The sequence below is a fragment of the Merops nubicus genome, unplaced genomic scaffold, assembly GCF_000691845.1.
Source record: "Merops nubicus isolate BGI_N331 unplaced genomic scaffold, ASM69184v1 scaffold41342, whole genome shotgun sequence".
NCBI lineage: Eukaryota > Metazoa > Chordata > Aves > Coraciiformes > Meropidae > Merops > Merops nubicus.
The window spans coordinates 1-17,158 of record NW_008595008.1 but is presented as its reverse complement, the minus strand read 5'-3'; the positions used below and the strand labels follow the sequence as shown (position 1 = coordinate 17,158).

Here is a 17,158-nt window from a genome sequence, read left to right as displayed (position 1 = left end):
AGAAAAAGTGTCTACAGAATCAATTTTTCATAAATGTAAACAGCTGAATTATGAATGACAAAAATATCACTGAACAGTTAAATATTAATAATATAATTACTTAAATTAATACTTTTATTGCAATGTTGTGATAAAGAATTTTACTTACACAGTGTTGCTGCGCTGCCTGGGTGGGTGCATAGGAAGGGGGGACAGGATCACATTGGCTCCCCCAGCGGTGGGGCTTGGATCGAGGGGGCTCTGCTGGTGCATGCCACAGCCTCTGCTGCTCATTATCCCACACATCCTGCAACAGTGAGTGCTTCTTGTAAATCCTCTGGAACCAAATTTATTAAGAAAGAATGTCAGTTTTCTGTTAAAAAAGAGAGCTGTCAAAGAAATGAATAAACTGGCTCCAAGCCAGAAAGCAGCCACCCCCAACCCAAAAGCTTTCCTGTCCCAAAGTGCCACTAACACACACCCTCTGGGCCCCCAGTGAGTGATGTGCAGAGCTGTGGGTGTGCTCAGTGGTGATCTCAGGAAAAACCAAGGGTGCTCCAGAGGGAGCTGGGGGTGCAAAAAGCCTTGGCTTCTTCTGAGATGGAGTTGGGTGAGTTAATGGAAGAGATGGTGTGCCGTGAGCTCTGCTGCGGGGCCCCTCTCTGCTCCCATCCTGACCGGCGCTGCAGGGAGCGTGCTGTGGACAACTGGCCATAAGCTTTGCAGGGGGAGTGGGCCGCAGCAGCCCGCTCTAGGGCCTTGCACGCAGCACGTGGCTTCCTCCCCTGCCCAAGAAACTAAGAAAAGAATTTACTGGCGCTCTTGTCCTTGCGGGTTGGCTGCCTGTGTTGTTTGTTTTTAATCTAATAAAAGGAGATCTTAATATCATAGTAAAATCAGTACAAAGCTAGAAACTTGCCCCTTGGCGTTTTGGCGAAACATTATTGAAAATGTAAAAGCCTTTAGCAGAAATAACAGAAGCACAAAGAAATTGTAGAAATAGGATCAACAGGTTGCGTTCTGGGTGTTGGGAGAAGCAGGGAAGAGCATCCAGCTGGGGCTTGAGGTGCTGGCAGCCCCGCTAAGCTGGAGGCCAGACCCCAGCCCTCTCATGGCTCTGGGAACCTGATGCAGTGGTGGCTGGGCAGCAGGGAAGAGCACATTGCTGGGAGGGCAGGAGCAACGGAGGAGGAGGAGGAACAGATGGCTGGGAAGAGCTGTGCACTGGGAAGATCGTGTGAGCATAGTGGGACCTGGCCAAGGAGGTGGAGGCAATGGAAAAACAAGCTTGCCATCCTTAGGCTTGCAACTACTTGGATTGATCCTGGCTCAGTCTGCTCCCTGTCTGGAAATGAAATCTTGGACAGAAATCTGAAGAGTGTTCTTAAATAAGAAAGTAAAGCATCTCTTGCAAAAGGTGGGAATGCTGAAGAAGTGTTCGTTGCTTAGACTCACCCATCACGATGGGATCCAGGGGCAGCTATTTTTGCCTCATCTCTGTTTTCCTGTGCCTCCCACCTCTTCACAAACATCCCTGGAAGTACCATTTCTGTGTGCCATAAGCAGATGCTTCCTGAAAACGCCACTGCCCAATCTGTCCACCAGTACAGTACTGGGCATCCACTCATAAAACCAACCATTTTTAGGGTGACTGCTGCCCAATCTGAGAGCTGCAGCCACACCCCCTGACTCCAGCTCACATCACATGGCAGGAGGGAGCAGCTTCCTGAGGCTGCCAGCTGGACTGGTACCTAATTCCTGATGGAACATCAACAAGTTAGCACAGTGTAGACCTATTCCCATCCCCTTGCACTCACTGAGTTTCTGGCTCTCTGACAGCGTGTGCACATTTTGCTTCCATGCTTGGCACTCCATTCTGTCTGCCCAAGACTCATCTGCTGAGCACATCAGGACCCAGCGGGGCTTGTGGAGCTGCCCTTGGTCACTGTGCTCTTTTTCCATGGCTTCACACACAAGAAGTACCCCTGTCACAGGCAAACTTTCCTTTCGAAGTTGCCATTTGAGTTCACTTGGTGCTCAGTGTTGCATTTTCTGATGAACCTTGTACAGGTACGGTTTATGCTGGTGAGAAGGGAGAACCAGGAGCGCTTTCCACATGCAGCGTTACAACATGCTGCACTGGAGTTGGCTCTTGGAACACAGCAGCCCCCTAAAACGTCAAATAAATCCTTAAACTATTCATCACTCTGTTTTTGGGGTGGCAGTTAAGTCTTTCAACACTCTGCGAGTTTCCTTCCCCAGCAGTAGTTTCGCTGGTGAAGAAATACAGCTCAGGGCACTCCACAAAGGCCTCAAAATTCATGTTTTGTTTTCATTACCAAAAAAATGCTTCATTACATTAAAAGAGCGGCCCATTAAAATTTTGTATCCTGTCTTCCCTGCACCCTGTCGTTGTTGGCAAACCTTCCCCCACACGCATGGCGGAGCTGAGCAGCCGTCGCCTTCCTTTTGCAGACTTCACAGAGGAAAGGCAGAGAGAGGAAGGAGCTTTAAGCCCAGCCCAGCTTGTTTCGGTGTAAGATCTCAAAACTTTAAATAGCCACGCAAATTTACTCATTTATGGTACTGTACTGAACCTTAAGCTGCTCTATCAGTGTTTCCTCTGCTTTCAGTCTAAGCCAGCACAGCTTACTGGCTCACGTGCATGTCTAAGGAAATAAATTAACTGTCTGGTTCCTGGAACAAAATTTAATACTGTACAAAGCAATATATTTAACTGTCTCAGGCAAACAGCCCTAAAATAACAATGAAAAAGAAAATAATGAAATTACTGGAGGCTTACTGAACTGACTATAAACATTAAATGTTGCGGTGTGAACTGGATGGTGGTCTCTGATACTGTTGAAAAGCTAGAGGTTGAAGAAAAACAGTAAATGTATTATAATTGGGGTTTAGAGGAGCGGTTGGTTATTCCTACAAGTAACTCAGCCTAGCTGAACGCTGACATAAGCGTGAGAGCAGTCAGTAAAAACTGGAGCTTGCTTAAGAGGGCAGAGAGTTTTCTAGCTGAATTCAGTGGGGACTTGCTAAGTCCAGTTTTATTTAATAGAGAATCACAGAATCGTTTTCAGGTTACAAAAGACCTTGAGGATCATCGAGTCAAACCACAGGGGGACTGGGGGTGGAGGCTGCAGGTGGGTCTCAAACCTGGGCCCTGCCACTCCACAGGCAGAGGCACTTCCACAGTTAATTCAGAAATAAACGGCTGTTAATTAAATTAGCCAGTTACAAGACCAGACCGAGGTGCAGCTGTGGAGAGCAAATCTCACCATGTTGCATGAAGTCGTACCCCAGAGCCGCTGGCCCTGCGGGTGGTGGTGGCAGAGCAGACCTCCAGGGTGGGCACCTTCCCCAGCCAGGCTGCACAGGCAGAGGCACTTCCACAGTTAATTCAGAAATAAACGGCTGTTAATTAAATTAGCCAGTTACAAGACCAGACCGAGGTGCAGCTGTGGAGAGCAAATCTCACCATGTTGCATGAAGTCGTACCCCAGAGCCGCTGGCCCTGCGGGTGGTGGTGGCAGAGCAGACCTCCAGGGTGGGCACCTTCCCCAGCCAGGCTGCAGCCGCTCCCATCCGCTGCCCTCGCTGCCCGGCCAGACACCTTGGGCTGGGCTGGTGAGGCTGGAAGGAGGGAGGCAGCGAGGCTGTGGCTGAGGCGTTCACCAGCAGTGCTGGCCGTTGCCTTTGGCAGGGCTTGGTGGGCTTCCCGACCACGTCAGGGGAAAGCCCTGCCCTGGTCTCCGCGAGGGACGCGGCGGGATTGCGTGGCTGAGTCGAAGGGATGGCTCAGTAAAATCCAGCAGGCTGCAGGATGGTCTCCCTGGGAAATGGAGAAGTCCTCACTGGCAGGGTTAAGACTCGACTTTGAAACAGGAGACACTGCAGCTTGGAACAATGCTGCACTGTCAGGGAGATGGACTCAATTACTTAATAGGTCGTTGCTGTCTGTCTCCTGTGATTTTCCTTTCAAGAACATATATTCAGCTGGGTTATTTCTCATGGGAAGACAAAGCATTCTTAGAGAAGCCAGGCGTTTGGAGGGGAGAGATGAGAGGAGCAGCAGCCAGGCAGATGCCCCGTTTGCTTTCCACAGAGCATGCTGCTCAGGATGTGGAAAAAGCTGGAATGATGTAGCTGATGCAGTGTTTTGGTCCTGTAATTAGCTGATCCTCTGGTCTCATAGGTCTGACTTCCTTTTCTTTGCTCACAAAAGATTTGCCACGTTGCTTTTTTCTGCCATACTCTGATCCCCAGGAGTACTGGTGGTGGGACTGTGGTCCCACAGGCAGCGCTGCAGACGCTGCATGGGCCGTTGGTTGCTGGTTTGGCAAAACATCCATCATTGAGTGGCCATTTGCCCGGCACTGACAGGTCCGTACAGGCCACCTCAGTCCGTACAGTGCCCTCAGCGTACGGGCAGCCTCTCCTCTAGCACAAAAAGGCTTTGATGGCACTTGATCAAAATGAAGGCCGAGCGGAAGGAAAAGCTGGTGGCCAGGAACCCATCTCCAAGTACCCGTTCGGTTCTCCATTAGCAGGACATGACAGACAGGGATGAGCAACAGAGCCAGCGATGCACGTCCTCAGCAGACTTGCTCTGCTCGCCGCGGGGTGAGCGTTTCATAGGCCCTTCCTTGCTGGGGTCCCGAGCTGTTGGTGCCGGCTGCGCGCCTGGGCCCGGCAGACGCCCGCCGAGGGCCTCGGCCTTCGTGCGCCCCTTCCACACCTGGGCACGACGCTGCCTTACCTTACGCACCTTCAAGTGATGCAGCTAAATTGGCTGGGTGCTCTTAAGCCCTGAGGGTGTAATGAGATTTTGTCTCTTCTGATCATTTCTTTTTCTTTACTTTTTTTTTTCCAGAATAAGTCGTCTCTTTAATGGCACAGAGCCTATTGTCTTGGACAGTTTAAAACAACATTATTTCATTGATCGAGATGGTGAAATTTTCAGATATATATTAAGCTTCCTAAGGACATCTAAGCTACTGCTCCCAGATGACTTTAAGGTAAGGAAAGCTATAGTCTGCAATCTATTCTTTCCCCCCATTCTGTCATTTGTTTTGGTGCAGGTTGGTTTGTGTGCTTGCCCTAAACACACTTAACTAAATGTTGCTGTTTATTGTTAGGATTTTTAGTACTTATGTATTACACCAGGGATGCTGTTATTTAATAAATGGACCAAAGGTTGTCATGGATACCATAAAAAGTTAAACAATGATGCTTATGGCTAAATCAGTTTTTCTAAACTGATTCTATTTTCTCACATTTTTAACTTCTTTATCAAGGTATAACAACAATTAAGAAGCAACATCAGCAGCTAGCACTTCCCAGGTTTAATGCTCAGAATCTGAAAGAAATACTTTAAAATGGGTATTTAGAAGACTTAAATTGTATAAATCTTTTCCTTGTTAGTATAAAAAAGAAACACCCTTAAACAAGTCCATGAGGATTTGTATTAAATATAACTGATGCAGTTACTTTGATTTCAGGAAGTTACCTTTTACACAGTTTATGAATATAGTCGAAATATTCTTGGGAGATGGAATTGACTGTGGGCTTTATAAGGAGCAATACATGGTTTCAATGAAATAACGGCACTCGTTGTTGCTTTGCAAGTCCTGATTGTTAAACACTCTCCTCCTAGCCTTATTTGTCTTTTCCAAATAAAGTTATGAAACTTGCAACATTGTCATCCTTATGCATGAAAATTAGAAGACAAAAGTGTCCAAACTGTAGATGACAAGATTCAACAAAAGCACTAACTCCAGGATGAAATGCTGAATAAACTGGGATGGCAGTGGGGATCTGATGAGTTAGAGGGTGTGGGGCGTCGCTGGAGAGGAAGGGTCCCGCTCCGTGTGGTGAGATTTCACTTGGCATGTTGGACTAGGTAGGCAAGATAATTTGGGGCCACTCACGACTGAGTCAGTCCAGATTTGTGGTCACTGTGGTGGCATTAGCTTTGGAGTACAGCTGATCTTCATGCTGCAAACCACTCCTCAGCCATTCTTGCCCAAGTTACGAGTCTAATCATATTTGACTCCAGCGTGGGAGCGTTTACAGTTAATGTTGAGCAGACATGCTGTGCGTTGGGGGCAGACACGTAGTCCCAAGTCAGGGAGAAGTTTTGGCAGTCATGGAGGCTTTGGAGATCCGGCCGGAAGGGCTGTCCTGAGCAGTGGCCTTTCTGGGCAGTCGTGTGCAGGTCGGGTAGGCTGGCCTGTGGGTTGGGGTGCTGTGAGGCGGGGTAAGAGCCAAAGCACTGAGGGGTGGATGCAAAGAAAGCTCTTTACAGAGAAATGAGAGAAGACACACAGACAGGAGTGAAGCTAAAGACTAGACAAGTCTTGTGGATTTTAAGATGGATCAAGTGAAGTGGAGTGGATAGAGCAGTGGTGCAGGTGAATTGCCAGAGAGGTGCTTTAGCGGCAGCATTTTGGACAATCTACTGGGACATGAAGGCATGAGAAGAGAGGGTAGAAGAGATGTGTTCAAGCTGATCATGGCCTCAACTGGCATCCAGATTTCAGAGGTGCTGTGAAACAAAACCAGCAGGCTTCGGTGAGAGCCTGGAGGTGAGAGTGCCGGTGGATGCCAAGGACTTGTCTGCGCAGCGAGCCGCTGGCAGGGCTGGGAGAGACTTGGGAGAGCCGGCGCTGTGCCCAGGCTCAATCCGTTGTTCCAGACCATCCCTTTGCATAGGGTTAACTGTACTTTATTTAGTTCCTCCCTGGGAGAGCTTTAGAGCAAACCCCAGGCTAATGAGGGCTCAAGAACAAAGCAAAGTATTGCTAGGTAGGGAGTAACTAAATAAAAATGCATAGAAGAATGCGCTGCAAAGCTATATTAAAACTGCATTGTAAACGGATTTGACTTCACAGAAATCGTGTAATTTTACCAGCATGATTAAAGTGACAGAAGACAATAATCAAAGGCAGCAAATGGAATCACTCGGCGTTTCTAAATGCAAAACTCTATTTAAGGTATAAAACCTGACAGGTTTTCCAGTGAGACTTGCATTAAATGTTCTTTATGTCAAACAAAGCATTATCAAGTGTTTTGAATATTTATTAGTTTTTACCCCTTAATTTAATCAAGCCGTTTATTAGCCTCAAGGTTTAGCCAAGTTGCTTTTCAACTCGAGTTGCTGCTCAGATGGTTATTTTGGAAACTTTGGAATGTTAGTACTGCACCAGCATTGCTGTGTTTGCTATTTAAGTGTTGTTTTCAGACTAAGCTAACACTGAAATGCAGAGAAACTGGGCTATGTGTTCCTAGGCTAGTGATTCTTTATTATCGAGTCTGACTGGTGTGTTTACAGTGAATATTAATTATACTTCAACTACTAGAAAGCCAGAACCTGAAAGTGTTTAGTATCTGACAGGTCTTTTTCCTGCTGAAAGCAGCGCTCTAATAGTTCATATAATTCTTCTGTTTTTGGGGGCATTTTAGGCCACGAGAAGTCTGCTGAGAAGTGACCGTGCATTGTTTGGCTCAGTTCACCTTTGCAGCTAGCCCGTGCTGGGCGAGGTGATGGGGAGCAGCCCAGAGCTGCCTACTGCTCCCTCTCCCTGCACTGCTTCAGAGTCCTACGCCTGGCACCGCGACACCTTGAGCAACAAACGCAGAGCATGGAGACAGCAGCTCCTGGTCTGCCACCCTGCTGGATTAGGGGGTGGCTGGCACAGGCCTATGCCCCTCATCTGCAGCCCAAATATTCTCTGCCTTGATCTCCCTCTGCCATTAAAGGTGTTTCTCCAGGACATATGTGAGCAGCATCTGTCCCCTTCACTGCCAATACATAATGCAAAACAAGGACCTATCTTACCTCCTTATTTGTGACTGACTCCCTGCTTAGAGATGGTCAAAGTAGACACAGGCAACATGTATATTATGACTCTATCTTAAGGAGGGGAGGAGCACAAATACGCAGGACATCTGAGCTTCATATGGATTATAGAGGTCACCTGTAGCACTGGAACCACAAGGCCAACATGAAATTTGTCAATATTGTTTTAAAATTAGTGTGCTTGCATCTAATTTTAAGTGCTCTCAAACTGACCTTAGCAAATAGCGGAGTTGTCATCGAAGAAGTGAGCAACTTTCTCTCGTAGCCAGGAGTCAGATCTTCACAGCTCTAAAACATAAAAGAAACGTTGAGTCAGAATGACAGTTTGTTGTTTCATGTAACAAAGAATAAGAAGTGAAAAATGGGCAGAAAGAGCCATTTCAGCCTGTCCAGGAGTCAGTATTAGGTACAGAAATAAAGGAGCTCCATAGTACTGGGAGAACAGCATCAGGTTCACAGGAGGCATGATTTTACAGTTTCTCTTGGCTGTCTGTGCCTGCAGATAGCAGATCTTTACTGACCCACTGGCACTGATGTTGAAACAGCCATGCAGTCACACTTCCCATCTCCTCCCCAGGAAGATGTCACCCTTGTCAGAGGTGACTGCAGAATTTAGCCAACATGAAATCCACGAGAAGAAAAGCTTTTCTACTGAATCATGAGCAGAAAATTATTTAGTGAAACGCAAAAAGCTGTGTCTTTGAAAGATCTGTTTACCTTTCCCAGGAGTTCTAGGTGATGTCCAGAAGTTGTGGATGGAGAAAGGCTGTGTGCATCCCACCTGGCTATCTGCTCTCTTTTCCAAGTGACCCGAAAGAACTTTCCCACTAGTTCCACAGCTGCCACAAGAAGTTGAAGGCTTGTAATAGTTCACGAAGGATTTTTGTGGTACTTCACAGCAAAATCAGAGGCTAGGCTGACCATCTCCCCTTTTAGTCTAGTGTGGAGCACCCTGATTATGAGCAGAGACCTTGGCTGGTGGGAATCACCTTTGGAGTAAAGCAGTTTTCCTTGGCTAAACACAAGCAGCTCCTCTAGCTACCACACACAGTGCTTGACTCTGTGCTGCTACAGGGTGCACTGTGGTTAAGAAGCTGGAAGGCGGTGGCTGGTCTGGGGCAGCGTGCAGAACATGGAGTGGAGGAGTCATGGGAGGTAGATCTTCCCAGTGCTGTCACTAAGGGACAGCAGTGAAGTTTCTCTTGCCTAGCAGAAGTCACATTTTTACCCCCTCTACTTCTTACAGTGCAATAAATTCATTTTATTGCCACTGCCCAGTAATAGGTGCCCAGACTCCCGAATGTCACACATGCACATGGCCTCTTTGCACCAGCAAGGCTCAAGATCCCCAGCTTCAGTTACAACCCCCTTCTGCCAGGTGCAGAACCCTTTCTAGCATGTTTGTACTCAACCCAAGAATGGACATGGAGTTGAGAGTCGTCTTATAGAAACTCACCTGAACACCTTGGCTTAACCCAGGCAGTTATGACCAGGTACAAACCTCATCCCACAGAGCTTGTGATGCTCCAGTGCAGCCCCAATTTCCAGTTGCCACACAGCTACCTGAAGTGTGGCTGTATTGTTCTAGGAACAGCAGTGGGAGAGCTGTTTCATTTGAAAACTGATTGTCCTATCACAAAACTATAACAGAATATAAAATTTATTGTGTATATTTTAGAACAAATGATGCCTAACAGGAGTCACTGAGGAGCTGCATTTGATGGAGGGGGCTAATAGCTGACTGTGGGGGAGGCAGAGGTGCTGTGGTCCTGATTTGTGTGCTTTATGGCATTACTGTTCTGGCCAGGGGTGCAGGAGCACTGAACTCCTGGGATTCAGGATACTGTCAGCCTAGCACAAAGCCCAGTGAAGTCAGTCAAAAAGACTTTCATGAATGTTATGGGCTTTGCATCCAGCCTCAGGAGCACCATACCTCTGTCTGCTTTCAGAAATGAAGGGCTAGATTTTATATCACTGTACCACCTCTTCTAGATTTTACTGTTGAGTTTTCTTAGTACATATTCACTTGATTGACCTTACAAATAATATGTTATTTTATAGTGACCATGAACACAGATACTCTAAAATAGTTTATCGGGACCTACTGGAAACAGCAGGAGACTTTCCATTGCCTTCAGTAAGCACTGGATGCTCCTGTTCACTCTCCCAACATTACACTTTTCCTTAGCATTGCATGTTTTCCTTTGCTCAAAAAAGAGATACATGGGACCAGCAGATGCCCAGTGACTGTTTGATAGGCCACTGCACGCACCTCTGTAAGTGAATACAGTTAGGTGGTGGACTGTGGTTTTCCAGTGTCCCAGATGAAAAAGGTTTACAGAACGTTTGGGGCAGGGGTTGTTTTTTTGATTTAGGCCACTGATCCCTGTACAGTATGCTTAAACTGATCCCATGCTCAGTAACCAGGGAGCTTCACCACTGAACAAAGTAGTAATGGTTCAACAGAGAGTGCTGATTTGGGGGAGTGAGGAAAATACCTTCCATCAGGGGATGAGGCCTTGGGGCTGGTGCTGTCTTATCTGAGACCACATAACTGCAGCCAGTCTCCACACCTCTTTGCCTGGCCTGCTCCCAACTCGGGTTGTTTGCAGCATGCTTTCTGAATTATTTCTTCTTGAATCTTCCTGTTGTTTTTCATCTTCCAGCTATTTCCCGTGAGTGTGTTTGTTGCAAGCATTTCTTTCCCACTTGCTCTTATCACTCATTCCCCCTCTGCACCTTCTCTGATGTTTTTTTTCTCCCTTAGTGGTATGTGTATTGTCCCAGCCTGAACAGACATCAAAGAGCCGTAAAGGATCGGATGTCCCTTTTGTAACATGATGACCTTGCCGGTGTCACTGAATATTCATGTGTCTCCAGGCTGTAGGCAGCCCTGGGGGGACAGAGCACCTACTAGCAAAGGGTGGGTCTGTGGTGCCAAATGTGAACAGAGCTAACTGCTTTGGTTCAGTAATAGCCTGCAGCAGCAGATTTCACAGGTTAATTCCAAACTACTACAAAGAGTCACATCTTTTTGTGCTGCACCTTCCTTGGCCATTGATTGCCCCTCTTCCTCGAGTCTTAGAGCAGCAGTGCTGCTGTTATTTTTCATGTAATTTTGGTGCTCATTTCTTAATTATTTCTTGTCATGTCCTTCTTTGCAGTCATTTCACTTTTGTGACTTTTCATTTCATTTCATTGCAATGGTGGGGAACTGACCTCTGTGTCCAGGTGTTGACCTACAGCCTGCTCCACAAAAGTCACGTAGTGTACCTGTGGTGCAGCATTTCCATCTGTAAACAGGCTGAAGAGCCAGGAAAGCAAAGAGCAGGTCTTTGCAGAGATGAGCTGGTGCTGTGCTCTTGTTGCTCCACTTCCCTTCAGGAGGCTGAAGGAATGGTAGGGCCAGTGTAAGCAAACTGCCCACCAAGTGCTTCCTTCCCCTTCTTTTCCTTCTCTAGCTTGGTCTGGTGAGCACTGCTGCCTCCTTGGGTTTAGGGGGCTGATGAAACCCTTTGCCTCAACATATGCATTGTCAGCCAAGGTGGGAAGATCTGCCAGAAAGCTGATGAAAAGTTATCAGTGAGATTGTACAAAGACATCTCAGTCACTGAACTGGGAACTGGATCAAACTGGGAATTTAAATTGCCCAAAGCCCAGGTGAGGTGATGTACAAAAGGCTAGGAAGAACTGTTTCTTTCAAATTGTTGGAGTGCACAGGTGAGCTCCCAGCCAGTGGAACGGCCCCTACCTGTATAGTTTGAGGCTGCAAAGTATGCTTTAAATACATGAATAATCATGAAGTGCAGGGAGCATCTGAGCTGCTGTAGATGAATTCCAGACTCAGGAAAGACAGGTGAGAAGTGAAGCTGAATTGACATCTCCGTCTCTTAACGTGTGTGCAAGAGGTGACAGTGAACCCCGGGATCTTCTGTTTTAAGATCAGAAGTGAGTATCTGAGGCCAAGAGTGAAGATTAGGGCTCGACACCTTCTCTTACATCAGCAGGCTTTGCTTATTGCAACCAGTTATTTTGATTTCTTAATTCAAAAGTAAAGCCTTCTGGCATTGAGTTGGTGGCATAAGAAATGAAAGAATATGTCAGTGCAATGAGAACTTCATGGTCAGCTCAGATAGATTCAACACTAACTGTGGTTTTCGGCGTAGGTGTAAGACGAAGGCAAAGTATGTGGATACCTGTTGCCTTTGCACTCTTGCTGACAATACATAAGCCTAAGTAGGTCAAACAGGAACAACACTCATTTTTAGAAGAGATCTGTAAGCATTCCTAGTTTCTCTCTCTCCCTCTCATTCATTTTTTTTTTTTCCCCAGGACTTTAATCTTTTATATGAAGAAGCAAAGTATTACCAGCTGCAGCCAATGATTAAGGAACTTGAGCGATGGAAACAAGAGAAAGAACAAAGGAAACATTTCCAGCCTTGTGACTGCTTGGTCGTAAGAGTGACTCCAGATCTGGGGGAAAGAATTGCACTGAGCGGGGAGAAGGCGTTGATAGAAGAGATCTTCCCGGAGACCGGGGACGTCATGTGCAACTCGGTGAACGCGGGCTGGAACCAGGACCCCACCCACGTCATCAGGTTTCCCTTGAACGGCTACTGCCGGCTGAACTCGGTGCAGGTAATGGCCTTTCCGTGCTGGCTCATCTGTTTGCTGGGGTGGTTTTTTATTATTTCTTCTTCAATTATATGCAAATTATTTGCTTCTGCCCAATTACTTTCGGTGCTTATACTGCAAGGAGACATTTTCTGCCTGGTGAGATCACAGTCTTTCAGGTTTTCCTAAGTCTAAGCAGAAAAATAGATTTAGATTTTGTGTATGTTAGTGCCATGCTGGTCTCATAATGGTGTTATACTGATAAATGCTAATTTTTTCATCAATGTATAGCCTGCAGCAGTTTTTTTTTTTTCCTCCAAAGTGCCCCCAGGAAGAAAGAGAGAGTTCCAAAAACTACAAAAAATATCTCCACACCATTTTATAGAAAATGCAACAATGTGTAAATGCATAATTTATGTCTCACTCATAATTAAATGATGGTGCCTGCGGGATGGACTTAAAAAAATTGATCTCTGCACTTTTTTTTTTTTCAAAAGGATGTTCTATAAAAATTGCCCAGAGTATTTTAAACAAAATGTATTTCATTTTATACTCGGAGTTTTGACATTAGGTTTAAAATTAAACATATGAAACAAAAGAAGATAACTGGACAGATAGGTGGATGGTGGTGGAAATAAATACGTGGATTGTGTTTAGGCAGCAGCCTTATGGGCAGTAAATGCCAGTTCAGAAGAGATCACCACCACTGCAGCCAAAGCTTTGGTGTTGTCGCTGTCCTTGGGCTGCGGAGGAGGAACGTTGCTGCTGATGCTGTTAACTTGTGCCTTAATTAAAACGGGCAAAACAGAGCTCTTGGGTTTTGCATGTGTGCCTTTAAAATATGCTGCAAATACTTGTATTACAGAAAGTGAAATCAACCTATAGGGGAATATTTCCAAAGTTACTGTCCCCTGCAGATGGGCTGTGGCAGCAGATGTTAACTAGGCTGTGGGAAATGCCTCAGTGGCCTTGATGCACTTCCCTGTGGGCAGATACCCCCAGAAGAGCTGGCCCATGGGACAGGCTGGCCAGACAGGTTGGGTAGGGAGGCGTAATAGCAAGGGAGGGCAAGAACCTAGAGCCCTTGCTTACCTGTGTTGTCACTACACAGCAAGCTGAGGCACCCTCCATCTCCCAGGCTGCCAGCTGACAAATATTTTCGGGAGACCTGCAGTTACCAGAACACTTAAAGGTGGCTGGAGTCGTTCTACCAACCTGCATTTGACAGTGCCCTGCCTCCTTGGGGCAGCGCTCCCTGACGCACCGTGCACCAGTAGACACTTTTGTCTGAAACCATTCTAAACCCAGCTATTTTTGGTGATTTTTTTGTTCAGTCCTCCCAGGCGTTTTATTTGGTTGAACTTTAACAGTTCAGTGCCTGTGGTTAATTCTGCACAGTCCTTAGCAATTTCACTTTTGGCAAGGTTTAGAACGGGCTGCCCCAAAAATAGAAGGCTGGAGGTGGGTAGGAGGCAGATTTGTTTGCTAGCAGTGAAGCAGTGCTGAATTCATCACTGTTCTGAGTGGAGAAGGGAGCAGCTGCAGTTTAGCCAAGGTAAGTGGGTAGGGAAGCCTGTTCGTGTCTCAGCCATGCTGTCTGTGTGATACAGGTAGGTGCATGCCAGAAATTAGAGTAACTGAAAGAAGAAAGGGTCCCTGTAAGCCACTGATGGGCTCAGCACTGCAAGCAGCCCGTCAGAGCACTGGATGCCCACGTGGCTGAGCGCTCGGTGCTGTTTTATCCAGGTAGTGCACTGGCAGAAAACATGTCCTTGTAGTGAAAGCTGAATGCTAGTTGTTGTTATTATTTGAATGTGTTCTGAATTCAGTCAAAATTCAGAGAGAATCAGAGTCTCTTTGCAAGTTCTTGTGAAAAAAAAATTCTGTCAAAGAGACTACAGTATAAATAATTTTACTAAATTACATAATTTTACTAAATTACATAATTTTACTATATAATTAATAGAAAGTGTTTTCAAACACTTTCTGGAAAATTATGCATTTCTGAGACCAAAGGCTGATGAAATCAGCAGCTAATTATCATTGGCTCTGGTGGACTCTGGTCAGTATACAGGCACTGAAAAGGCACTGCCCTTTCCAGGGCTTTTTGGCTAGTCAGTACTAACTCAGAAGTTGGAAGTAAAGTGGAGTAGATGCAGATTTAAGGGAGATGGGTTTGGAGGGGCAGTGCTTGGAAGACCAGAATCATCTCCAGAGAATCTCAAAGAGTGACAGAGGCTGCCTGCTGTTGGCTGAGATAGATCACTTTTGTCTCCCTGTGCCCTACTGAATATCTCTGGTAGCACAACTGCAGCATTTATGAATTCTTAAGATCTTTGGAAAGTATTTTAATTAAATGTTTTGTGTTGAGAACTGTGTATATAAAACAAAGAATGTCAACATTGACTAGGTAGCGGTAGCCAAAAAAATGCAGTAGCTCTTAATTTAACACCCATTTGTAATTACATACAGGTATAGAGTTTTCTTAAGACCAATACTGCTTTTTCAACTCCTTGCAACAGAGGCTCTAGTGAGGTAAATGAGCTTACCTTAGAGAAAATTCTGTGATGCTTGTATGTGTTGAACATTGAGTCTTCATAATTAATAACGTATTTGTTAGTATTCTGCAAAATTTAAATTAAACACAATAAATGAAAGTATCATGTTTCTATTTGAAAAATCTTCCAACAAAATCATATGTGCTCAGAATACTGGAAGACAGAGTATATTAAATCCTAGCACAAATCCTCTATTTAATATTGTGTGTGTGTCTCCCTGTACGTAGGAGAGTCACAGCTGATGCTTACTTTTTAGCATATTTACTTTGGAGATTTACAGGAAAGTAGCTGTGATTTGATTCAGGGGTGCTTATTGTTTTCCCTCTGCCTGTGTTGTACTTTCAGAAAAAGTAAGGCACACAGACCCAAATTCACTGAATGGCATTAAAATCTGCTCCTGTTCAGAACGGCGCTTAGCCCTGTGCACGCACCAGCGCATACAAACCAGTGCTCAGCACACATGGAAGCAGCCTTTAGGAGCCTTTCCGCACAGACCTGAGCTCAATCTCATCCAGCTCACACTTAAAACTCTACAATATTTGAACAAACTCTGCATTGTTTACAGGATTTGGCCTGTTTTGTTTCTTGCTGAGAAAATTGATGATACCAAGGATTTTAACACTAGATTATAGCCTGCAGTCTAGTCCTTGGAGCACGTAGGTAGCAAAAATGAATCGCTTTGTTCTGTGTGCAGTGCTCTAAGGTGTAATGTCTACCTGGATTGTGTGTTTGCAGAGAGCTGGCTCTCTACAAAAGAAGAGTCCTATGTTAACATGCAGCCTTCCACAGCCTTGGACCAGGGCACGCCAAGGGCACCCCCATGCTTGTTTTGTCTTACAAGCAAATTGATTTTAAGAAGTTTTTAGCAAGGATTTTGAAGTTGTATCTCTCTCTGAAATCTTACCTGTCAATCCTCTGTTTCACTCTCCAGTTAAATGGAAGAAGTCTCCTTCCTGTGGCTGGGTTGCCTCTTGTCTTCATCTTGCCAGATCTAGAAACAAGGATAGATAATACAGTCAAAACTCACTCCAGTGAAAACAGCAGGCTGATGAGGTTTTACTCCTCCTTCCCTCTCAAACTCCTGCCTTTTCTTTCAGCATGAACTAGTCTAAGTGTCTGCAGCCCATTTCTGTCCTACAGGCTGTGTATGGCCCGGACAAATAAGGGAGCTGTCAGCTTTCCTCTTTGTGATAACCCTTTCTCCTGCCCCCTCTTTTAATCTCTCCAGGTTCATTTTTCTTCCATACACTGGAGTGCTTTTTTGGTCTTTCAGTTCTACAACTTTATTACAGTACAAAGTATATAAAAATCAGGGCAAAAGTCAGTGAGATTTGGCAGATGCAACTTTCTGAGAAACTTAAGTCCCTACATCCCAAGGCGCCAGGCAGAGCTCCTCAGGCAAGTTTAGTTCCAGCAGATTTGGCATGGCTTAGGGAAAGCTGTGCTAGCTCCTTTCCTTTGTCCTTAGAAGCCAAGGTAGCAAGTACAAGGTTTTAGTTACCCCTAAAAAGCCAAACCATGGATTAAAATGCAGATGGGTGACACAGGTGATCTCAAAGGTCTCCCATGTATTAAAACCAGCAAATGCTGCTGTGCCATGGCTTGTATCACTCTCTGATACCACCTTGGATACAGCTGTCCTCCTGAAGCCAGTTATCCTTTATAAAGGCTCCAGACTGATGTTTCTGGAGAAAGCAAAGCCAATAGTCAGGCAAAAGAAATGGTGTGCCATGAAGTGCACCATGGCCCCACGCAGGTCTCCATGTGTGAGGGCAGCAGTCTGGTGTGCACATCTTCCACACGGTCAGCTTAGACCTTGAAACATAAGACTTTTAAGTAGGTGTTGCTGCTGGTGTGCTCACAGGGCTAGCGAAACCAAAAAAGAAATATTTTTTTTTTTCTATTACATAAACGTGTGAAAGTGTATGAGCTGATGCTGTCTGAAGGTGGGTATATTGCTTTGATCCCTGTGTAGGGCAAGCGGGCAGGCTTTTCAGCAGCTCGGTCCCTGTTGTTGTGGGTGCAGGCGGCTCTGACGCGGGGAGGCTGGGGCTGGTACCAGGTTCCCTGGTTTAGTAGCCGACCAGGCTCCCGTCCCGGCGCAGAGGCCCAGGTGCTGCGGGGGCGGAGCGGT

The 17,158-nt window shown here is 45.9% G+C and overlaps 1 protein-coding gene across 1 annotated transcript; it reads left to right on the top strand.

Moving 5' to 3' along the window:
- Positions 1 to 2,204: 2,204 nt before the first annotated feature.
- On the top strand, positions 2,205 to 12,490 carry KCTD15 (potassium channel tetramerization domain containing 15; the record flags this gene model as incomplete). The annotated part of the gene is made up of 3 exons (XM_008935936.1): positions 2,205 to 2,236; positions 4,859 to 5,009; positions 12,185 to 12,490. Coding segments are annotated over 3 exons (489 nt in total), but the record flags the coding sequence as incomplete, so codon positions are not given.
- Between the last annotated feature and the right edge of the window lie 4,668 nt (positions 12,491 to 17,158).